The sequence below is a fragment of the Pelobates fuscus genome, chromosome 1 (genome assembly GCF_036172605.1).
Source record: "Pelobates fuscus isolate aPelFus1 chromosome 1, aPelFus1.pri, whole genome shotgun sequence".
Taxonomy (NCBI): domain Eukaryota; kingdom Metazoa; phylum Chordata; class Amphibia; order Anura; family Pelobatidae; genus Pelobates; species Pelobates fuscus.
Window position 1 is genome coordinate 204140085 of NC_086317.1, and position 22174 is coordinate 204162258.

At 41.8% G+C, this 22174-nt stretch overlaps 1 protein-coding gene across 1 annotated transcript in view; it reads left to right on the forward strand.

Annotated features, from left to right (window-relative positions):
- OPRD1 (opioid receptor delta 1) overlaps positions 1-21730 on the forward strand; it is a 33373-nt gene extending 11643 nt beyond the window's left edge. The window contains exons 2-3 of the mRNA XM_063444450.1: positions 6429-6781; positions 20341-21730. Coding sequence (XP_063300520.1) covers positions 6429-6781; positions 20341-20873 — 886 coding nt within the window. The 3' untranslated portion in view covers positions 20874-21730. The remainder of the gene's footprint in view (positions 1-6428; positions 6782-20340) is intronic.
- The last annotated feature ends 444 nt before the right edge of the window (positions 21731-22174 follow it).

Sequence of the window (22174 nt, forward strand, 5' to 3'; positions counted from 1 at the left end):
TCTTATAAGTTTTATTTTCTGCCTTTCATCTGTCTTGTAGAATTGTATAAACTATAAAAAAAAACACCCTGGTACAGTAAATACAGGTTATTCTCATATTCCTAGGACATATATGAAAGATCACCAGTGTCAAAAATTCATCACCTTCATGGCATGTGTGTCAACAGGTCATGCTTTCAACATGATAGTTTGGTCCTCATGTCACAAGGTTGCAATTGGCCTTATCTGCAACAGTTTTCAAGGGGTATTTACACATGGAAGACATCTATGTGTTTGACATGATATCAGAAGTCTTGCATAGCACTCTAATAATAAAACACACTGAGCAATGAGGAAAATCATCCCAAAATCAATTACAACCAAACCTTAATCTTAAACTCACACAATCCAACATGAAAAATGGCTTTAAGCTGAAAGTTGATGCTGCAATCCAACCTAAATGATGGTGTTAATTTGATTAACATATGTGTTTTCTTTGTAGTGGATTTAATACATAGATGCTACATCTCCTGCATAACAGTGTAAAACATTACCATTTTTGAGATACAGCATATTTACATTTAGCTAAAAACACACTTCTAGTGGGTGTAAGTCAGACAGCAACTAAAGCCAGTTCAACTTTGTAGGGACACTGCCGACTCCTAGAGTTAGCTTGCTGAATGATTTATGTTTGAAGAGTTTGTCCTCTTTAAATATAAATTGGCACTTTTGTAATCTAACCTCGATACACCCCCCAGTTGTCAATCAGAAAACAAGTCATGTTAACTTCCTGGTTTGGTTATCTCAGTGGAGTTAAACCTGAGAGGCAGGCAATCCTTCTAAACACATGCCTTGCAAAGCATTCTCATTGAGCTGCATTGGGAAGTCTGTGATTGGACAGCCATAGAACATCTGGGCAGGGTTAGAAGGGGAGTGCTTGCAATTGCCTCTGGCAAGAGGTCTGCAACTTTTGCCAGCTGATTTTAGATATATCCCAGAGAAAATGCATGCTTAAGTGCATGCATGTTTTCATTGGGATTATATCTACTAAACAGTGCTTTTTATTTTAATTTGGAACATGTAGTGTCCATTTAAGATATGCATAGCATTAATATGCTGAATGCAGCTAGTGCTGCTCAAAGAAAAACATTGCATGCAATGCTTGCTACGTTCCTAAAGAGAAGGCAGATTAGGCTACAGTAAATAAACTCTCAAACCGAATTACATATAGATGTTTTCTTCTTTTATCAGAGGGGTGGCAGTAATTTAAACCTACTATGGTGTACACCCCGCTTTCAAATAATGTTTGTTTGTTTTTTTACAATTATTGTGTTTCTTTATGGAATGTCACAGTGTATATTTGCACATGTTGCAAAGGTTTGTGAAACAGGCAATTACACTTTCAGAATTATTCCGCAAAAAATAATTTCCATAATTGCAAAGTGAATTTAAAGGGTATTTCAACGTTTTAGTCAAAATAACCAAACTGAAAACATAGCTGATTTTGACTTTTTTACCTAAATTCTATATGCACGTTGAGTTTACTTTTCCAAGCAGTTCATACTTTGGTGAACAAACCCGTTCAGATTTTTCCCCACACTCATACTTCATTGTTTTTTACGCATGCAAAAAGTGCCAGCTCATGCACCTTTCTAAACTTCCTCAGACACTCCATGATTGATTTCAATCAACAGCAAAAAACAAATGTGAGGAAAATCCAACTTGATTGACGCACGTCTTTTTTTCAGCCTACGTAGCTATGTAACAATTTCTTGTCAATTTGGAAACTTTACTTTTAAAATCCCTCCCTTATTTTGTCTCTAAATAAATCCCACTCTATATAAAGTCTCTATGCCAATGAGACCTATCCCCAGGGGCGTATTAGCCGCGAGGCAAACAAGGCATTTGCCTTGGGCGGCATTTTCCAGGGGGCGACAAAAAACGCCACCCCCAAATGCCCAGGGCAAATGCCTTGTTAGCCTTGCAGCTAACTGACAAGCCCTCTGGGCGGGCGATCTGCTGGGCAGCGCTGGCGGGCGGCTGGCGAGGGAGCACTTCCTCTGAGCTGTCTGCTCAGCGCCGCAGAGTGAGGCTGGGAGCCGAAATATGACGTCATATTCCGGCTCCACCTCCCAGCCCCACTGTGCTGCGCGCGAGGGAGCTGAGCAGACAGCTCAGAGGAAGTGCTCCCTCGCCAGCCGCCCGCCAGCGCCGCCCAGCAGCCACTGGACCACCAGGGAGAGAGGGACCCCCCCCCCCAGCATTCCCAAAGGTAAGGGGGTAAATAAAATAAAATAAAAAAGTGAGTGTGTGTGTGTGTGTGTATGTCTGTTAGTGTGTGTATGTCTGTTAGTGTGTGTGTATATCTCTTATTGTGTCTGTGTATGTCTGTTATTGTGTGTGTGTGTGTGTGTGTGTGTGTGTGTATGTCTGTTAGTGTGTATCTGTTATTGTGTGTGTATGTCTGTTAGTGTGTGTATGTCTGTTAGTGGATGTCTGTTAGTGTGTGTGTATGTCTGTTAGTGTGTGTATGTCTGTTATTGTGTCTGTGTATGTCTGTTATTGTGTCTGTGTATGTCTGTTAGTGTGTCTGTGTATGTCTGTTAGTGTGTCTGTGTATGTCTGTTAGTGTGTCTGTGTATGTCTGTTAGTGTGTGTGTGTGTGTGTGTATGTCAGTGTGTGTGTGTATGTCTGTTAGTGTGTGTGTTTCTGTTAGCTAGTGTATGCGTATCTGTCAGTGAATGTGTGTGTGTGTATTTAGAAGGCGGGGCGGGGGAAGGGTTGGGTGGGGGTGGTGTGGGCGGGCGGGAGGGGGGCGCCTGAGTTTTGTCCTGCCTAGGGCAGCACAAAACCAGGATACACCACTGCCTATCCCAATGACAAATGTTCTCTCCACATAACCCACAAATGTAAAATGTGCAACCTTACCAGAGCTGTTACTGTCTCACCATATAACCTGTAATTATTCCTCTGCTTAGCGCTCCATATCCTTTCTTTTTAGTTTCTCTGACATCTTCTCATAACCGTTTCATATCTGCCTTCTACACGGTCGTGTAGACTTTCTCAGCACCTCTACTATAGCCATAAACATGTGTTCAAGGTTCTGTCCATCTTACTCTACCTGGAATTGAGCCCCAGGAGAAATGTGGCAGCTGGCCTTATGCTGCAGTCTGTCACAGGACCCAGAGTTTCAATGATTTGTTTTTAGAGACAGACACACTGTTGGGATCCCATAATGCCAAAAAATATTGGAGCTATTGAAATTTGATACATGTAAAAAGATGTAACTCATGTTCCCAATACCCATTTGGTTGTATAAAACAATCGCTAACAAAGAAATCTACATGCCCCCGACAGCCCAGGATTAATCTAAATACCCACTGGAACAGATTTGATCCATCTTTTGATCCTGTGCCAATTGTGTTACCAATAGACTAACTTGGGAACCATTGCTATATAATGATGGAACTGCTATGTAAAAATCACATTTAATATATAAAACATTTAGGGCCATCCATTCCGAGCATTTATATGCTATCAATCTGCTTGCTCTCCTGTACATTTTTTCAATAGAGTTAATAAGCTGCAGCAGTTAAATAGACTCTGTGAGTGCATCCAACGACATTTGTTCTCTTGGCTTTAAGTGCTATATTTTTAATCAAAGCAAAACCACACTGGAATTGTTGCCATAAGCAATATCATTCTTGTTTCATGGAAAGCTTTGAAAGGTGCTGTTCCATCTAGATAAGATATTAACCGACTGCTTTATCATGCTTAGCAGTGGAAAGATAGCTCTGTCATTTTTATTCTTCAGTAGTTTAAAACACTTAAAACCAGATGCTTTTATGAAGGTGTTTTTGCAGCTATGGCAACAACGCCTTTTAACCTATCAATGCCCTCTTATTGAGCCCAGCGACAGCAGGGTACATTTAATCAGGCTCAGAAAAAATATAAAGGCTCCTGGGAAAACCCAGTGAGTTCCCAGATATGCCAGTGATTGGGTACAAATATGTATAGATCTATATAAAACTTGTACTTAAATATGCACAAGTCACAATCTGAATATCCTTTATTTTTTTAACTAATCATGATTAGTGGAGTTGCTTTTTTCCTCCTTGTATTACTAATCAGTGCTCTTTGTTCTTTAAAGAAAAACAGTAAAAAGTTTGTTTTGAAGTCAAATTTTAATTTCATTTACAGTAAGCAGTTGGTGAAATCCAAATTAATCTGATTATCCTTTGAAATATAAAGATTTGATGACCTGAAACAAAAACAAAAAATCTATTTGCCATTTTAACTAACACTACTCTTGGCTATTGGGGCGCCAACTCCTTAGTGATATTATTGGTCTTTATGTTTGCACATCACTTTAGAACTAGTGATAACAAAAATCACATTGATACAAAGTACAATAGTTGCCACACTAAAGCAGCTCTGTCACCCTCCCAATCCCCAGTGAGTATTTCATAAAGATAAAATATTCGTGAAATGCTCATAAAGACTGTGTTGGAATTTCACTGTAATTGCAACTCAGTCAAGAGATAAATAAGACAAAGCATGTGCGAGAGTACCGCACTAAGGTCGGCTCCTGGTAGATGAAGTGCCAGGGGCTGATAAGGACCAGCAAGAAGACGATGGCTGGATAAATTCAGGTAAGTAAACCTCACCTTTCCCTGCACCCCGCAGCCACCTGATTGCAAGCGGCACCATTGAAGACTTTGCAAAATAAGTAAACACCCCGAAAAGTGACAGAGCTGCTTTAAATATAAATAAGTAATAACTTGAAATGATATAATTGAATAAAGCAATGTCAAAAAATACACCTATTCATCTTTAAGTTTGCATTTTAATTAAGTTTAATAATTCAAATCTGCAGCAAGCATTGAAAGTTACAATTTTATTATGTTGACTTGACTTTTCCTGGAAACAGAATCTCTGAAATAGGGCATTTACAGTAAAAAAAAAAAATGCAATTAATCTATATGATGTACAGTAAAAAAAAAAAAGAGCAATGAATCTATAAGATTTACAGTAAAAAAATTGCAATTAATCTATATGATTTACAGTAAAAAATATTGCAATTAATCTATATGATTGAGCACTAAAAACCTTGATTTTGAGCTTTAGGTTTCTCTTCCAGTGCCCCATGCATATTATATATTGTTTTTTTAAAGGACAGAAAGGGCTTTCATTTAATTTCCTGTGTATATCTAACACAACCTTATTTGTGAATACAATTTTAAAAATCAGGACGGGGGTGGAGGGGCATTTTTGCTTATAATCATTTTTTACGCATCTAATGCCACTTAATAAAAATAATTCAACATAGAGTCATATATTAGTCTTGTTACAAGCCTAATATGCCTAAGATCGAAATACATTTTGTTAGTTAATGCTAACCCTATACCAACCATACCCCTTACCTAAAGCCTACAATAACGCTAACCATATTTTACCCTTAACTTTTACCCTACAACCTTAAAACAGTATCAACCCAGAACAAGCATTAACCCTTACCTTACCCTAACACTCACTCTACATTAACGCTACCTCTAAAGTTAACCATAATGCTACGCTAGTACTAACTCTGTAACTCTACACTATTCTTACCCCTAAATCTAACCTTAACCCTACCATAGCCCAAAGCTCCAACACTAACCCTATGGAAACCATCTGCTAGTATCAATTAAGATATTATAAAATGGGGTTCCTAGTTAACACAGTATATAGTGGTATGTGACCGCCATCTACTGCCTGTTTTCAAAAGTACAGTCACTGTAATTATGAATCAAGCCTTCTTCCCAGCCAATTACACTGTGCAAAGCCCAGCACTGGTCACAATTGGCTGGTGATGGGCAGGAAGACCCGGCCAAGGTCAGACCTTTGGGAGTCTCACTCAAGCAGCCTGCAGACCAATAGAAAATTGCAGCTGAGTGCGATTGCTCAGCCATAGCTTTATAAATGAATTTAAAGGGCTCTAAGCAGCGCTGACTTCTAGTGTTTATTAGAGTTCTTTGGTCAGTCCGGGGCCACGAAAAATAGCCCCAACTGACTGAGAAGAGGATTTAACTCTGTTTACACCACAATCTATGTATAGACCTTTAAATGCCTATTTAAAGAGCTGCTTGCAGTGCTGACTTCCAGCACTCCAATCAGCTTATCAAAAAGTGTGATAGTCACTAAAAATAGGCCCAGCAAACAGAGGTATCCATTAATACCTGGGTCACTGTGGTGTGAGCAGGGATATATCCCTGCTCACACGAAACTGCAGGGCACTGTATGTTGTCCTTTAGACATTTAAGCGCACTCTGTGTAGCACGGCAAGGTCCTAACATCGGGAAGGGGTTCAAAATCTCTTTTATGTCCCAAGCTGCATTTCATTTTGTCTAACAAAAAATGTTTAAAAGTGAATAAAGGACCATTCTCACTTTTTATTTCTTCTCTACAGATACACCAAAATGAAGACTGCTACCAACATTTATATATTCAATCTTGCATTGGCAGATGCCCTTGCCACCAGTACACTCCCCTTCCAGAGTGCCAAGTATCTCATGGAAACCTGGCCCTTTGGGGAGATCCTCTGTAAGATAGTTATATCCATAGACTACTACAATATGTTCACCAGCATTTTCACCTTGACCATGATGAGTGTGGACCGTTATGTGGCTGTTTGTCATCCTGTTCGGGCACTGGACTTCCGTACACCTTCAAAAGCTAAAGTTATAAATGTATGCATCTGGATCCTATCATCAGTCATTGGTGTTCCAATTATGGTTATGGCAGTAACCAAAATTAACAAAGGTAAGTAGCAAGAATAGCTGGTAGTGTTATAATATGAAATGATCTGCTTGAGAAGTTGAGGAATGTACATGAAATTGTTTATGGATTCCCTATTATTGTGGTTAGAAACAAGAAACATGTCTCTTCTATGCAGGCTGTATACTGTGCCTGGTGAAATCAGCCATATGTAGTATTGTGCATGTTGTGCACTGGATGTTTAAGAAGATGGTTCCTATATGTGTCGCCCTTTTTTCACCTTGCTCTGCCATCAGGCTGGCATGCATGTCAGTTACATATTTCAGTGACGCTGACGACAGCAAACCTGAGCCTCTGCAGTTGCTTGGAGAACAAGCAACTGCCATCACTCAGTGATTTGTACTTAGTTGAATAGGGGGAATCCACCCAATGAGAGTTGGCCCCTTCCCCACAAGAAAAAAATACTGCACACACAACAAAGATGCAGACTGTATATATATATATATATATATATATAACTGGCGGAACTGCCGTGGTCACAGGGGTAGCAGCTGCCCTGTGACGGCGGTGCCCGCCGCTATGTATGACCGCCAGGGCCACATTGAAGGGGCCCATCGACTGTCCCATGCTGTTAGGGCCAATTAATTTCCAGGGGGCTGGTCAGTGCTGCGGCGCTTTAACAGCACAACCTGGCACCCTGTGGTGATGTCAGACGCTGGGAGGAAGTGACAGCCCCGGTCACTCCTCCCAGCAATCACCGGGAGCCACGAGGAGTAGGAAGGAGAAGAGTTCCCACTCTGACTCCCATCAGGTAGAGTCACTGGACCCCAGGGAAAGTCACCCTCCTGCACCTAAAAGGTAGGAAACAGGAGGGTGACTAAAACATTCTGTATATGTGTGTGTTTGTATGTAAGTGTGTGTGTGTGTTTGTGTGTGTCTGTATGAATGTTTCTCTGTTTGTGTGTATGTGTGTTTGTGTATGTGTGTGTGTGTGTGTGTGTGTATGTGTTTGTGTATGTCTGTATGAATGTTTCTCTGTTTGTGTGTATGTATGTGTGTGTGTCTTTATGTCTGTGTGTGTGCCTGTATGCATGTGTGTGTATATAAAATATAAATATAAATATATATATATATATATGGTGTATACCCTTTAAAGTGGAACAAACATACACCAAAAGGTGAATAACATATATAGGATAATTTACCTATATGTATCTCCCACAATGTAGACAAAAAGGACTCCTCCCAGTCCTCACAGAAAATACAAACAGAAAAAATATATCTACAGAGGAGAAAAAAATAGAACAACTCATAGAATAGTATGTCAAAACCAGTATACATTCATGATTCAAGGTTACACTCACACTAATAAGTTGATTGTAGGCATGTCAAAGTATATGAAGATAATATAGAGCTGATGTGAATGCTTCAAACTCCAAGAGAGGGCGTGTGGGAAACAAAAAATAAAAATAACAATAAGTGCAGATTTTAACCCCTTAAGGACACATGACATGTGTGACACGTCATGATTCCCTTTTATTCCAGAAGTTTGGTCCTTAAGGGGTTAAAGACCATCCACTGCGCTTAAGTTAAATAACACTTACACACTGGAAGTGATGTTCAGGCATATAATGGTCTCAAGAGGCTGTTATTCCAATAATGGAAATTCACTGCTTGATGATGGTATCAAAAAATTATTAAATATAACAAAATAAATAAAATCAAAAGATTAAAACAAAATCAAATATGAATTCCACAGGGGCCCAACCCTACGCGTTTCGTCCGGTAATCCGGACTTCCTCAGGGGTAACGTCTGTTAAGTCCTCCGTGTGAAGTCAATCTGATGGCTCTTTGGTATCCGTTTCTTTTTAAAACCCGCTAGCCATTCCTCTTACTGCCCGTGGACCAATCCGGTATTATAAGCCGCGGCTGTGTATCATCGCTCCAAAATTGAATGACGTCATACATTCATACGAGTGGACGTATGCGTATGCGTTCCATCTGTGTGAGGACTTATACAGTTCTTGCGGCTCATTGCTCGCATTGAGTTGATTCATTCATCTTATATTAGCTCATAATTGGAAACAATATTACAATAAAAGAAAAACAATTGTTACAAGAAGTCAAAACCAAAAGATATTTATGTTTCAAACGTTCTTTTAGACATGCTCTACCAGTATTATAATGACATTGTTCCTTCATTCTTAAATCAATGAAAAATTATTATTATTATTATTATTATTATTATTATTATTATTATTATATCTTTGCTTGTTATTTTCATTCAACTTGGCTGTGGCCTGCTCAGCCAACCCATAAGCCTTTTGTAAGTTATCCTTTAGTTGCCTGACATAGCAATCGTGAGGTCCACGGTTCATTCTATCTGAGGATACTCCCAGGTGGATGTCAATGGGCATACTTGCTTCTCTACCAAACATCAAAAAATATGGGAGAGGCCGGTGTCATGTCATGTACAATTGTATGCATGAACCATTGCTTCTACATGTCGACTCCAGGACCTTTAGTCACAATCACATATTAAGCAGAGTTCTGTTAAATCTCTCAGGAAGAGTATCTCCCTCAGGGTGGTATGGGGTAATTCTAGACTTTTCGTTCCTCCTCACCTTGCGGTATTTGCGCCCAGCGGCCGTGCGTCTGTATAACTGACTCTTGCAACATGTTAATGGCCGCTGGCCGCTTCGGATCCACGCCAAGTTGTACCCTTAGTAATCCTGACATTACGACATGGCCATAGATCCTGTAGAATTGTGTAAGCACATAGCAGCTTGCGAGAGAAAGCTAGAGGAGAATGATCACTGTATGGATCAATTTGCCCAGGCTTTCAGTAGGCTTCTTACTCGCACAGCGCATCTGCAACCTGCGGCTTCTCCAACTGTGTCATCTCTGCCTAGTGTACCTCCACCTATAGTACATAATGCACCTACTATCTCCCTATCTCCTCCCCCGCATTTTGATTGAAATATTCAAGAATGCCAGGGATTACTGAATCAAATTGAGTATCATTATGAAGCCTCACCGGGATCGTTTCCCTTGGATAGAGTTAAGATTGGTTTCTTAATTAATCAACTTAAAGGTAAAGCCTTAGCTTGGGCCAGTCCGTTATGGGAGAGTAATAGGAGTATCGCACACAACTACCAGGAATTCCTTGCGGAATTCAAATTAACATTTGAACCATTAGGCAGGGAGGATGACGCCTCCACTGCTCTAATGCATATCAAACAAGGGAACCGGTCTATCTCAGATTATGCCATAGAATTTCGCACCTTGTCATCTGAGGTAGACTGGACTAATAGTGGGTTGATCTCTGCTTTTAAAAAAGGATTGTCCGAAGCAATTCTGGATGAGATTGCTGCCAAAGATCTACCTAAAAAATTAAATGTTTATAACATTTGTCATGGAAATTGATAATAGATTAAGAACCAGAGAAACTACCAGAAATAAACTAGACGTATGGCTTTTTTTGCTAGCACCTCGTTATTCCATATCTATTGTTCCTGATCCTCCTGTTCAGTCCAAACCCGAACCAATGCAGTTAGGAGTCACCAGACAGTCAGAGGCAGAAAGACAATATAGGAGAAAAAAGAGCCTATGTCTATACTGTGGTAGAAGAGGACAAATGAAGAGTGCTTGTCCCATATGTCCGGAAAACTTCCGCACCTAAGAACCTTAAGGGGACAGGTCTTAGGTGTAACGGATACATCCTCTTTGAATAACAAAAATAGATTCCTCCTCGATAGTAGGATGAAATGTAACAAGAAGAACTTTTCATGCAAGGCCCTGATGGATTCAGGTGCGGCAGCAGCAGGAATCTTCATTGATATACATTTTGTAAAAAAAAATACTATACCTATCAAGGAGAGACTATCACCCTTGGCCGTGGAGGCTATTGATGGGAGACCACTCTCTCAACCCTTAATTACCCACGAAACCTTGCATATTAGCATTTTCATTGGTGCCTTACACAAGGAAGACATAACTTTTCAAGTTATTGTTTCTCCTTCTTGCCCCATCATATTAAGCTTTCAAGGCACAATCCTCATATTGACTGGGCTAATGGGGAAATAATGGAATGGGGCAAGGATTGTACTGAGAGGTGTATGTTACACATTACCAAGAGAGTGGGCATCATTACATTACCCACTACTATGCCTCAAACCTCTGAAGTTCCCAAACAATACTCAGACCAATATTCTACCTCCTCACAGAGCATATGACTGTTCCATAAACCTGCTGCCCGGCGCTATGCCACCCAAGCGTTATGTGTTATCTCCACAGGAGAGTGGAATAATGGAGGAGTATATCAAAGATGCCCTTAGTAAGGGCCATATACGTAAATCATCCTCGCCTGCTGGAGCAGGATTCTTTTTTGTATCTAAAAAAAGATGGTGAGTTACGTCCATGCATTGACTACAGAGCATTGAACAAAATCACCATTAAAAATGCCTACTCCATTCCCCTCATTTCCGAATTGTTTGACAGACTCCAAGGTTTTGCTAAAAACAATGCTAATCATGACTCTTCTGGTCATAGTCCTTTCTTCATTAATAACGGTCGTCATCCTACTGTACTACCACCTGTTTTCTCTGATACGGCTATACCTGCTTTGGATGATCACCTTGCTTCTATCGGTGATACGTGGACCAAGGTTCACTCAGCTCTGGAAACTGCGGCTGATCGTTTCAAGTATTATGCTGATAAACGGCGGGGTGCCAACCCTGTTTACCAAGTTGGTGAGAGGGTGTGGTTCTCATCGCGCAACGTTAAGCTGAAAATTCCTAGCATGAACTTTGCCCCCAGATTCATTAGGAAAATTAATCCTGTCTCTTATTGTCTGGCACTTCCTGCCTCTTTGCGTATTCCCAACACCTTTCATGTCTCCTTGCTCAAACCGCTTGTTTGCAATAGATATACTGTCCAAAGTGCTTCCCCCTACCCCATTGGTTGTTTCTACACAGGAGGAGTATGAGGTCTCCTCCATAATTGATTCCAGGTTTTCTCGTGGCACCTTACAGTGTTTGGTTGATTGGAGGTGGTATGGGCTTGCTGAATGTTCTTGGGTTTCGGCCTCTGACATCCATGCTGGTCGCAAAATTTGTTCTTTCCATGCTAAATTTCCTCTCAAGCCTGGTCCTGCCCGCCCGGTGGGTGGTCTTCGGGGGGGGGGGGGGGGGGGGGGTAATGTAACATATTCCTCCTCACCTTGAGGTATTTACGCCCAGCGGCCGTGCGTCTGTAATACTGACTCTTGCAACATGTTAATGGATGACGGTCGCTGCAGATCCACAGCAAATTATACCCCCACATCCGCCCACGTTAATGACGACGTCACGCGGGAGACATGCGCGCACCTTTTGGGGTCAATGGCCATTTTTGTCCAATCAGAAATGTAAAGCACTTATTTAAGCTCAAATTTACTTTTCCTCATTGCCCTGTCATGGTTTCCGTGGTGGTTGTCCGAGAGTGTGTTCATGAGTGTTTATTTCTGGTATTTGACTTTGGCTTCGTTTGACTTCCCTGTATTCTGGTATCCCTGACTTCTGGCTTTCCATTATCGTTGTGTCTCATTTTGTACCCCCCGACCTCGGCAAGTATCCTGACATTGAAGAGAAAAAAGAGGAGGAACACTGCCATAAATAAAGTAATTAAAACATAACTTTTAATAGTGAAAAAATACGATAGTAAATTACTCTCAATTGACCTCAATGTAACAAATCCTGACATTGGTGCGTTAAGTCTGGCCATTTTAAGACCTGGTAATATGTTACCTTTTAGTCCTAGGTGTGACACAATTCTATGTGATGGATCAATTAGTAATCCTGACCGTTTCAACATCTAATGAATAAACTTACTTTCAAAATCTCTACCTTGATCAAAGTGCAGCCAATTTTGGAACCCATAATGCACAACGTTTGCCACAATTCTTTAGCAACAGTGGAATTTTTCTGGTCTTTTGTTGGGTATGCTGGGGCATACTTAGTGCCAATGGAACAGCTTCTATGCACAGAAAGTCCATGCAGACTAAATCCATGGTGCCCAGACACTTCAAGGGGCCCATGGATCCAGCTCGAGTAGGCAAGAGTCTTCTTCTGAAAGCATCTTTTGCAACTCCTGCTGACTTTCTCATTCCAGGCCAGTAGAAGCGATCTTGTATAAACCCAACGTTTTTTTTCAACTCCTAAGTGACCATGGTGTTTGTGAAGAGACCTCAGGACCATCCCTCTGTATCAGCTGAGCAAGTCTACACACCTTAACTCTGAGAAATGTACAGGCAGCAGAGGTTCACAAATGATAGGCAGGACAGAGGAAAGCAGGTAGAGTACAGCAGCAGGGAAAAAGGTATGAAGCACAGAACAACTGAGCCATGAAAGCTCAGCTGTTCTGAGTTGAAATAGGGTACCAAAAGTAAGGCACACCTATTCTGGCATACCTCCATAACACCATATTGGCGTATGGGGCTGTCAGTCAAAGGTGTTGCCATGGAGAGAGAGATAGTATACTAATGTGTTCCAGCCGCACCTACAGGGTTGTCCTGTGGAATGGAACAGTCGTGAACGTCTTCCAATCGTCTATCATTGCCTGTGAGACGTGACGCAATAAAGATTCAGAGGTTGTGGCTTGCCCCTTGTGTTCATGCATGCGTGTATTTGGGTGGCCGCAGCTCGGATAGCAGCAATGGAATAGAGGTAAGTCGTGACAAAGGGATTCAAGGCAAAACTGAGTCCCCAGGAAACATACCTTCTCCCAAGACTGCAACAGCTGTGATAGCCTTAATATCTCCATACTTAAGGAAAACAGGTTGGGGACCCCAATAATGAAACTGTCTAGTTTGGTTTTCAAGAGCCAATTAATGACATTCTTGCACCATCCATCCTTTTCAAGGAGACATCTCCCACTTCCTCGGAACACACCTTGCACCATTTGCTCAGAACACACCTTGCACCATTGAGTCTTTGTCCCAAATATAAGTGGAATACCAGGCCAACCTGGGTTTGGACACAATAAGGCTTCTACATTCATAGGACACACTATTCCAGTGTCCAGCTGAGAATCACAATCTGCACGCTAAAGATCCCTTCTACAGGTTTGGCCTAAGAGCTCAATCCCCACAACTCCACAACTTTTGCTGGAAACATAGGTAAATGACTTAGTATAAATCAAAGGACTACCAGGTATATGTGCCCCTGGAAACTGTACACACATAGGACCATCTTCCATGTTCAGAGGTCCATAGCCTCTCAATAGAGCCATAGCTAATTCTGACATTTCATCCTTCTGGGTCTGTACTAGGCAAAAATGCTTTAATCCTTGTATCTGCCGAATAGCATCATCAAATCTCTTTCTTTTGAATGCAATGTTGCATATAGCTACAGCTTGGAATAAACGTCTACAATGCAGAATCCCAAACTTCCAGGTGATTAGGTTACAAAGCCTACTAATAATTCCATTAGGAATTATTTCACAGGTGCCTTCATTTGAAACCCCTTTCATTTGTAACTGATCTCACAGGTGCCATTATTTGTAGCCCCTTTTTTCACCTTGCTTCACCATCAGGCTGCCAAATGTGGCAGTTGCATATCTCAGTGACGTTGGTGACAGTAAACCTGAGCCTCCTCAGTTGCTTGGAGATTGGGACAGATTCTTTATTTTTACAATGCCTCCACTCAGTGATTTGTACTAAGTTGAATATGGGGAACCCAAACACTGAAAAATGGCCCCTTTCACTCAAGAAAATACTGCACATGCAACAGTCATGGAAAAAATAAAGTACACCCTCTTTGAATTTTATAAATTTACATATCAGGACATAATGACAATAATCTTTTCCTTATTATAAAATAAGGTAAATGCAACATCAGATGAAAAACAACACATCACATATTGTCTGTTAGGGCCGGTGCAAGGATTTTTGCCGCCCTAGGCAAACAAAAGTTTGCCGCCCACCTCTCCCCCTCCATCACAATGCCTCACCCATATGATCTGCCATATGAGCAAACACCAGTGCTTCACACAGTGTCTTTTCCCTGAAAAGGCAGTGTGTTTACATTAAAAGCCTGCAGGGACAGGCTATAGACACCAGAACCACTACATCAATATGTATAATGTTCTGGTGACTATAGTGGCCCTTTAATGTGAGGTAAATTAGGGATCAGTGCCACTTATAATATACTGGATTGCCTACTTACCACTAGATGAGGACAAGAGAATGTGGAGCTGCAGTCTGGCTCCTATGGTCTGGTGTTAAAACAGGCTCTCTGGAGGCAGTGCTCACAAAAACAACAAACAAGAAGAAGTTCCATTTTTTGGGGCCCCTTACACAGATCACAGTCTGGGCCCCCAGAGCCTGACCGTGAGTATGCCTACAAGGCCTGCCCATAAACCATGACAGGGCAATGAGGAAAAGTAAATTTGAGCTTAAATAAGTGCTTTACATTTCTGATTGGACAAAAATGGCCATTGACCCCAAAAGGTGCGCGCATGTCTCCCGCGTGACGTTGTCGTTAACGTGGGCAGATGTGGGGGTATAATTTGCTGTGGATCTGCAGCGACCGTCATCCATTAACATGTTGCAAGAGTCGGTATTACAGACGCACGGGCACTGGGCGTAAATACCTCAAGGTGAGGAGGAATATGTTACATTACCCCCCACCTGAAGACCACCCACCGGGCGGGCAGGACCAGGCTTGAGAGGAAATTTAGCATGGAAAGAACAAATTTTGCGGCCAGCATGGATGTCAGAGGCCGGAACCCAAGAACGTTCAGCAAGCCCATACCACCTCCAATCAACCAAACACTGTAAGGTGCCATGAGAAAACCTGGAATTAAGACCCACCCATGAGTTTGCTCACAGGGAATGGAGTGTATGTGTGTCGGGGATGTGTTGTGTGTTATTGTAGAGGATGTCATGTGTGTGTGTGTCACACGTTCCTCCTCTCACCCTACACTCTCACCTCAAACCATGTCACAATCACCCTACCTCATTCTGTCACACTCTCGCCCCAACTCTGTCTCTGGCACACTCACCCTGTCACAATCATCCCCTGAAGACAATCATCCAATCATCATACACACAGTCGTAAAACATAGCTTCGCTATAAACTCAGTGCACAAAGGCCACAGGCAGCTCCCTCCCCCCCCCCTTCCCTCCCTCCCAGTACACAAAACAAGCAGCTACAACACACACAAACGGTCCCAGAAACAAACATACACATGTTTAGAGAAACATACATACATATACAAGAATACTCACTGTCAGATACACACTCTTAGGCACACACATAGGTAGACAATGCAAGACATACTCAGAAATACACATTTTAATGTTTGTTTCCAATAACCCATTTACACCAGCACTTATCCATACACAACTGCTAGGCTATGCAACAATAGCCCGCAATCGTGTATAAACCAGGGCTTGACAGATTTGCTTGAAATCTAGGAGCCAGCTAACATATTTAAACGTCAAAAAAGCAATTCTTAATGAGACACTATAGCAGTGATGGCGAACCTTTTTGAGCCCGAGTGCCCAAACCACAATACATGCCAACTTTTTTTTCCTCAAAGTGCCAACACAGCAATTAAACCTGAATACTGAGGTTTAAGTTTAGAAAACACAACTCATACAGTTGTCCGAACTAATTCACAACGTTTGTTTTGAAAGAAACAGAGCTCAATGATACACATTTTAAATAATTATATGAATAGATACAATTAAGCTTGTATTAGTATCTCCAACAAATGCAATACATGCACACAGACTGCTGAACACATTCACACAGTCCGCTGAATACACACAGTCCGCTGAATACACACACAGTCTGCTGAATACACACACAGCCCACTGAATAAACATACAACCCACTGAATAAACACACAGTCCGCTGAAAACACACAGTCCGCTGAATACACACACAGCTGAATACAAACACACACACAGACTGCTGAGTACACACAGACTGCTGAACACATACACTGCTGAATACACACACACAGACTGCTGAGTACACACACAGACTGCTGAATACATACACACAGACTGCTGAATACATACACACAGACTGCTGAATACACACACTTACAGACTGTGTGTGTGTATTCAGCAGTGTATGTATTAAGCAGACTGCTGAATACACACACAGTCTGCTGAATACACACACAGTCTGCTGAATACATACAGACAGTCTGCCGAATACATACAGACAGTCTGCTGAATACACACACAGTCTGCTGAATAAATACACATAGACTGCTAAATACATACACTGCTGAATACATACACACAGACTGCTGAGTACACACACACAGACTGCTGGGTACACACACACAGTCCGCTGAGTACACACACACATTCCGCTGAGTACACACACAGTCCGCTGAATACATACACACAGTCCGCTGAATATATACACACAGTCCGCTGAATACACACACATACAGACTGCTGAATACATACAGACTGCTGAATACACACACACATACTGCATTGAGGGGTGCAGTGTATGTGTTTGTGTGTAAGGGTGTGGAGTGCGTGCGGAGTGCTGTGTCTGAGGGGGTAGGGGTGCTGTGCTGTGGTGGGGAGGGGTGCTGTGTGTGTGAGTGGGGGAGGGGTGCTGTGTGTGGGTTGGGGGAGTGGTGCTGTGTGTGGGTGGGGGGAGGGGTGCTGTGTGTGTGGGAGGAGGAGTGCTGTGTGTGGGTGGGGGGAGGTGTGCTGTGCTGTGGGGGGTAGGGATGCTGTGTGTTGGGGTAGGGGTGTGTGGGGCTAGGGGTGCTGTGCTATGGGTGAGGGGTGCTGTGTGTGGGGGTAGGGGTGCTGTGCTGTGTGTGGTAAGGGTGCTGTGTGTGGTGGGGGTAAAGAGACATAAAATATATATATATATATATATATATATATATATATATATATATATATTTTAAATATGTTTCCCCCCTCCCTTCTTCTTACGTTTGGTGAAGGAGGGGGGGGGGACAGCCAGCCCTGGTGGTCCGGTGGTGGTAAGTATAAGTCAGCTCTTCTATCCTCCCGTGCGATGCTGTGTGGAGCGTTGCCATGGTAATGCACGGCAACGCTCCACACAGATTGCTCGCGGTAGGACAGGAGAGCTGCTTCCTAGAGCCCTCCCCCTGCCTCCGGACACGGTAGCAGAGTAGGCACCTGCCGTTTTGGGCAGGCAGGTGCCTACTCTGCATTGATGCAGGTAGCCAGCAGCCCCCTCCCCCGGTGCCCTATGGCCGCGTGCCCACAGAGATGGCCCGGCGTGCCACCTGTGGCACGCGTGCCATAGGTTTGCCATCACTGCACTATAGTGACCAGAATCACTACAGCTTAATGTAGTTGTTCTGAAGTCCATATCCTTGTATGTACGTAGTGGGGAATCGCGATGCAGCCTAGAACAAAAACTAACCCCATTCAACCCCCCAATAACGACAGACCACTTAGTATGGATGAAACAGGCCACAGCATTATCACAAACTAAATTACTGCATAACACATCCATAACTTTATTTATTAAATCTCTTCTTTTTCTGTAACCAAAAACGTTAGACATAAATAAGCATAAATTAACATATATACATATATAACTCCACACATAGTGTTATACAGTGACCCAACCGTCCTTGCCAATAAACATACAGTGGTTCCTAATCACCACTTCCTCTCACCTCCCCCCTTTGTCATAAAAATCTAATCTTTTAAATGCCCGCCATCAGCCGACCTTATCCACGCTCAATGGGCACGACACCTCAGGCAACCTAATGTTAACCGTTTGAAGCAGGGGAGGTTGAGACCTTAAAAACTTGTTCATCTCATTCCATATACTTAAACGTAACCCCTCAAACTCAATTGGCAAGGACATACCCCTGGCTAGCTGCGACTAAATATACTAATAGGGCGGGAGGGAAGCTGTTTGCTGGCCCGAATCCCAAGTGGCAAGAGATAAGACCTCCCTCACACTAACTTACACAGAATATAATCCCACCCACACACTCTTTCACAACCAATCCCATGCATCTATCCCCACACTCCTACATGTGCCCTTGTCCGCTTAGCTGCGCTATCTCCCCAGGGCCTGTCCCTGCATGCTTTTCAATGTAAACGCTGACTTTTCACCTCTAGTGAAAGTCATTAAGACTTTAGTCATTAAGCCTCAAGAAGTGCTTCCTGGGTCAGTTAATGCTTTCTATAGGGATGCATTGATTCAATGCGCCTCTATGGGAAGAATTTGATTGCGCAACATGGCATTTTTCTGCGCATACTCAATAGTTTCCAAATGGTTTCCTATGGGGAAGCATTGGAGTGGCTGAGATCGTCACGATTGATGATCTCAGCCATGGTGGGCATAACCAGCATGGCGTGGGAAAAAGGCGAGTAAAACACCTTTCCCATATGATTAGTGGGGGCAGGTCACCTAAACATACACACTCACTGACAGACAGGCATACACACACACAGACACTGATTTGATACACACTCACTGACAGACACACTGATTTGACACACACACTTACTGACAGAGACACACTAAGACACTTACTCACTGACAGACAGACATACACTCACTGATAGACACACACACACACACATACTAATACTGCAACACTCACAAATCATTACTTTTTTATTTTTTATTCTTATTTAAATCCACCCAGCCTCCCAACCTTAACCCCTTAAAGACACATGACATGTGAAGTTTGGACCTTAAGGGGTTAAGGCTCCCAGCATCACTGGAGGGCGCGCTAGGGAGCAGAGCAAGGATATTACAGCTACCTCACGATGCACGCTGTCTTCCGCATGCCTGCACATCTCCTTCAGCTCTCCAAAGGCCACATGCCCACCTCAGCCCTGCAAGAGCTGACTGCCCGCCCCCAATCTCAGCCAGACAGTCACCTCAGGGGCTTTGTTGAGCCGTGGTATAAACAATTAGCATAATTGCAAATTTACATTTGTTTATTGCAAATTATGACATAACTATAGTGAGATCTCACGACACAGCGCCACAGTGAGCTGCAACAATGCAAGCCTCTGAAAGATGAATACAGAGACTAGTTCTCTGTATCCAGCGCTGCAAGCTTGCCCTGCTATATATATATATATATATATATATATATATATATATATATATATATATACAGCTTCTTATACACACACAAGTCAACCCCTATTTTCTTTTTCACTAATGGTGTTAGTGGGGACTTCATGTTTGAGTTTCGCCTAAGGCCTTGCAAAGTATAGAGCCGCCACTGCATCCAAGCTTATATTTAAAATAGTTGTCTTGAATTATGAAAACAGAATTTCTTTCATAAAAAGAAGCATCCCAGATTGACAGCAAAAAACGGGAGTGACCTAATTTCAAGACAGAACAAGGTAATGTAACCTGACTTCCCATAACAAAAGGGCATAGTCATTAGGGAGCTAAGGAAAGTTTACATATGACTCAATTGAAAAATCATATGACTCGATCTCTAACCCTAGAAGGTATCAAACTATGATATATATACTCCTGCAGTGCAGTAACATATAATAATATAATTGAGAGGACTGTTTTGCTGAAATGAGATAACACATATTTGTCTTTCCATTTTAACAGCTGGAACAATCACCTGTACACTTCAGTTTCCTCGTCCTGACTGGTACTGGGATACAGTTACAAAAATCTGCGTCTTCATCTTTGCCTTTGTAGTGCCAGTCCTCGTAATTACAGTGTGCTATGGTCTAATGATTCTGCGCCTTCGCAGCGTTCGACTTCTCTCTGGCTCCAGGGAAAAAGATCGTAATCTGCGTCGAATCACCCGCATGGTACTAGTTGTGGTAGCTGCATTCATTATTTGCTGGACACCCATCCATATTTTTGTCATTGTGTGGACCATGGTAGATATTGACAAGAGAAATCCATATGTTGTAGCAAGCTGGCATTTCTGCATTGCATTAGGCTACACCAACAGCAGCCTTAACCCTGTCCTATATGCTTTTCTGGATGAAAATTTCAAGAGATGCTTCCGGGAGTTCTGTCTTCCCTTCCGTTCCCACTCAGAACAAAGCAGTTTCAGCCGAGCTCGCAACACCACTAGAGACCAAGTTTCCACCTGCGCTCAGTCACATGCTCCAGACAAGCCAGTATGACTAGACATGGATGGCCGAAGGAGAGGATCCCGAGGCCGCAGAGGAGAAGATCTGAACTCTGAAGTCACTCAGGTTACTAGTACCACTGAATTTTAGCAGGAAGACTCTTTGTACATTCAGAACTGAGATCATGTTGTCCATTCTTAAAATATTTTCTCAAATGCCAGTCCCTTTCTCTCTACAAACATGCCATTTAGTCTTAAGGTATGGTATTTATCCTTACACCTGTTTATTAAAAACTCTTTCATTCAAATGACAATTCAACTGACAATCAAAACATCTACCATCCAGTGTGTTTGGATGTTATGTGACTTAAAAAATCAAGCAGTTCTTAGATCTTTTTCCTTAAGGAATATTTATGAGTATGGGACATTTGTCTTCAATAGAGACCAATATATTGTTCTAGATATCTGGATACTTGTTTTTCTTGAAACTTTTTGATCTAATCTCAATTTCAATGCCTAGTTGATGGTTACCTAGAGTTTCAAGTTACTGATTCCTCTTCAGTTGCTAGTCCAAAATGCCAGCACATAATTTTCCTGAAGTCTTGAACAGTTTCTGAACTCGAGAATTTTAGGGATGTGAAATAAGTTTTCACAGTAGAGAATAAACTGTTGAGTGTGCACTGGACTGGGTCACGCTTTGTCATCAAGACCTGTATTGAGGATATGTTGAACTTTGCTTTTCAAATGACTGAACAATTTCAAGTTTCCATCACATTTGAATTTATTAACTATAAATGAATAAAATAGACTTTGGTTGGAAGGAGTGTTTAATTAGCTGAGACCATCCATATTCCGAAATATGCCAACATGATTTAACATAAATTTTGGATCTGCTTATTAAAGAAACCTATGATTTTTTTTCAGAACAGTAGCAATAAATGACTGAAAAAAATGAGCTTATAATCAGTTTATAAATAAGTACGTTTGGTAAACGTGTATACTTATGTCACATATGAAATGATACAGAGTCTTCACATTTTTTAAAGTTGGAGCAGTGAAATTAATTTTGAATATTTAGAAGAAGAACATCATGGACCTGATCAGCACTGAATTGGCTTATGCTTTTTAGTTGTACATGGTTTGCTGGTTTTCAGCAGTACATTTCTTGAGTTGTCTTTGTAATCTATTTCAATCTGTAACATACATTTGAAAGAATACGCAAAGTGATTTCCGGATATCACATAAAACCAGCTGTAGACTGATAAACAACAATCACTTTGGTATTCTGATAAGGGCAGGGACAATCACTGAAAACTAAACATGTGCAGTGTGTCCATTAAATGAATATTTTCAGCA